Raw genomic sequence first — 3,186 nt, forward strand, 5'->3', positions numbered from 1 at the left:
ATTGTCTTAAGTCAAGGCATGCAAAAATGGAAAAGGGACATTTGGCTAGGAAGTATGGCAGAGCCTATTACACAGAGATGAAGGATTTTGAATAAAGCTAAAAATATTTAATTGAGAAGGACAGAACAAACTGAGGTTTTGATGACTTGCCAGACTTCAAGCTAAACTTTCAAGCTGCACTAATTAATGTTCAGTGTTTCTGAATTATTTGCCTGTTTTCAATTACATTTTGGTTTGAGTCTACCAGATATATTTCTTTGTAAAATATATAAAGTTTTTACAATTCTGACTTTCAAACACATTATACACAACTTCACTTATGTGTATGTTTGTAAACCCCACAAATATTTGTGAGTACCTTCTTAAGTTAATAGAAGTCAGAATAAATAATTTTATTCAAATCCTTTAAGGTGTTATTTGCCTTTTCTAAATCTTGGATTAGTTCATAAATACATAGCTGATTCAATGCTCATTGCTTTAATTGTTACGCAAGGACCCCAAGGAGACCGATGATAGATTAACAAACTTTAATAGACCAAGAATGCAAAGAAATGGTCTTACAGATACTGCAGGAGGGACTGGAGGGACGGGAACCAGGGAGCCTGGAAAGGAGAAGGGATGAGTCCAGTATGTGCTTAGGTTATGGTCCGACAAGGAGTGACTGTGGTGCTGGTGTAGATAAGGGCTGGTGAATCAATGGGAAACAGGTGTGACAGGTTGGCTTGATTGGAGATTCCAGACGGCCTGTTAGGACGGCCGGAAGGCCAAGACGACCATCAGGATGCAGGAGGCCGGCCGTGAGGCTGCGACGACAGCAGACAGACTACAGACGGACGGCTGGGACACCAAGCAGATTTGGGCCGGGTCATGGGAGGAGGACCCGGAGGATGAGCTGACCTGGACCAGAGCTCTGGAGGCAGACCTGGACAACGAGCAGGCTGGATCTCCGGCGGCCGAGCAGGCGGATTCTCTGACGGACGGCCAGAGGGCTGCACGGGCTGGAACTGGGCCTCTGGCAGGCGTGCAGAGTGGAGCTGCTGGAGCACAAGGGGACGCGCTGACTGAATCTCTAGAGCACAGGCACAAGTTAATAATTCTGGCTGGCGACCGGGAGGTCGCACAGACATGAGCAGAGTCTCTGGCAGGCAACCAGGAGGTCGAACGGAAGGGAGCTCTTGGGAGCTCGGTAATGTCCACCTCATAGCAAGCCCAGGTGCCAGAGGTCGAAGAGGAGCAATCTTCTCAGCAGGGTGAACCACGGGCCACAGACAAGGAGCGTCTCTTGTAGAGAACCCCTTGGGGCCTGAAACCAATGGACAGGGAGGAGCCACCGGCTGCGTGGACCTAGGAGCCGACATCAGACATTGCGCCGCGCAGGACCGGGGAGCAGGCATGGGAGGCTGCAGAACCGGAGCTGACAGTAACTTTGGCGTCGGACGCTGCAAAGCCGGAGCAGACTGAGGAACTGGAGGCGACTCAGGGGACGTGGGCCTGAGAGCTGGAGACTTCTTGGGGTGTGGATCCAGGGACTGAATCTCGGTGAGAGCCACAAGGTGCACCACCCATGCCTCTGTCATCAGTTCAGCCATGAAAGTAGTGAAAAACAGTTTATTTCCAATAACTGTTGCCCAAGTAAAACACAAGTAGCATTGTCCTTTATCATTAATTAAGACAGAAACAGAAAAGTAGGGGAGAGACAGATGCAGTTGTGTGTGCATGTAAAGACAATCCACATGAAATGCATTACTATTATTCTTATTCTTATTCTTCTTCTTCTTCTTCTTCTTCTTCTTCTTATTATTATTATTATTATTATTATTATCAAAAGGAAACAACAAACTTTTTAAACTGCTTTATTTTCTATTTAATATAACAACTGGGTTTTAAAGTCTGAGATAAAAATGAAGACTTTGGCACTTGAGTGCAATATGTGTTTATGTTCCTGTTTAAAAACAAACAAACAAACAAAACTCTTTATTCAGATTAAGAATGTATTTTTTTCTATGTCTATTCAATATATTGTGACTACTAAAAGGAAAATTACAGTTATAAACTCAAACCCAAATTTACTATGTTTATAGGGTAAAAATTCTTAATACAAAAACAACAATATCAACAATTTGAAAAACTGAAAATCTGCACAGACTGACACTTTATCTGATCATCTGCAATCATCAGCTTAGCTGACTACCTGCTCAACTTCTAATGGGCAGGTAGGCAACTGGTTTGTCAATTCATAATAAGGCTCTGCTGTGTCATTTGTGTATGTGGTATCTCCCCAGAACAGTTATGATAAAATCAATGTGCTCACTCCAGTTTCAGGGGAAAAATCCCACAGGCAGCACAAGGAAGCTTTATATATATATATATATAACAACAGAATCAAGGACCAGGAATAGGTGATAACTGCTGTACCACGTGGCAGTGTTTAAAGCAGGGGAAATCAAGACAAGACAAAAGAATTATATAACAGATGTGCAGCTTACTTATGCATGCTTAAAACACTTACTGTAACTGACTGTGATTTGTTTAAAAAAAGTCTACCAAGATTCTAAAGCATGAGTCACTATCAACAAAACCCTCAGTCTTCTCTGAATCATAAACAACATATCTATATTGCTAAAAAACATGTGATGCATGATGAAAATTACAGCCTTTAGTGATAATATACGGGAATGTATTTTGTGCATATTTCCCCACGCTGGTTTCCTTATCAGAAAACTCTTTGTAATACATGAAGGAAGTACTTCCTGTAAGGCTTGAAAAATTGAATCAGACAACATTGCCTAATAACAAACCATTTGGGTAAGCTGTTCTGTTGTGTAGGATGAGTGTTTTTATGCCATATTACATACCTGAGACACCACTGAGACTCTGTTACGGAAGCAACTTTTGTTGCACCTTTCATACTCCTGAATTGGGTCGTAACACTCTATGAGGTAGTCTGGACCTGATTGACAGATATGGACTTTGTAGGATGGCCAGACGAGCGATGACACCCTTTGGGTTACAAAGTGAGGACCCATCTTTCCTTGATGTTTTACACCTCCAGAAGGTTCAGCAGTGAATCCCAGCTTCCCAAGATCAACCTCTAGGTGCAATCAGCTCACCTGACAGCCCAGTTGGCGTCCTTTCTTACTACCCTTAGCTACTAACTCCCTTTATCAGCTGCTGAGAAGAAATCTT

The 3,186-nt window shown here is 42.9% G+C and overlaps 1 protein-coding gene across 1 annotated transcript; it reads right to left on the reverse strand.

Moving 5' to 3' along the window:
• Positions 1-776: 776 nt before the first annotated feature.
• LOC121656133 (proline-rich extensin-like protein EPR1) lies at positions 777-1,589 on the reverse strand. The gene has a single exon (XM_042011187.1). It carries the CDS (start codon positions 1,587-1,589, stop codon positions 777-779), a length of 813 nt encoding a protein of 270 aa, XP_041867121.1.
• Positions 1,590-3,186: the final 1,597 nt, after the last annotated feature.

This window comes from Melanotaenia boesemani, chromosome 16 (genome assembly GCF_017639745.1).
Source record: "Melanotaenia boesemani isolate fMelBoe1 chromosome 16, fMelBoe1.pri, whole genome shotgun sequence".
Lineage (NCBI taxonomy): Eukaryota > Metazoa > Chordata > Actinopteri > Atheriniformes > Melanotaeniidae > Melanotaenia > Melanotaenia boesemani.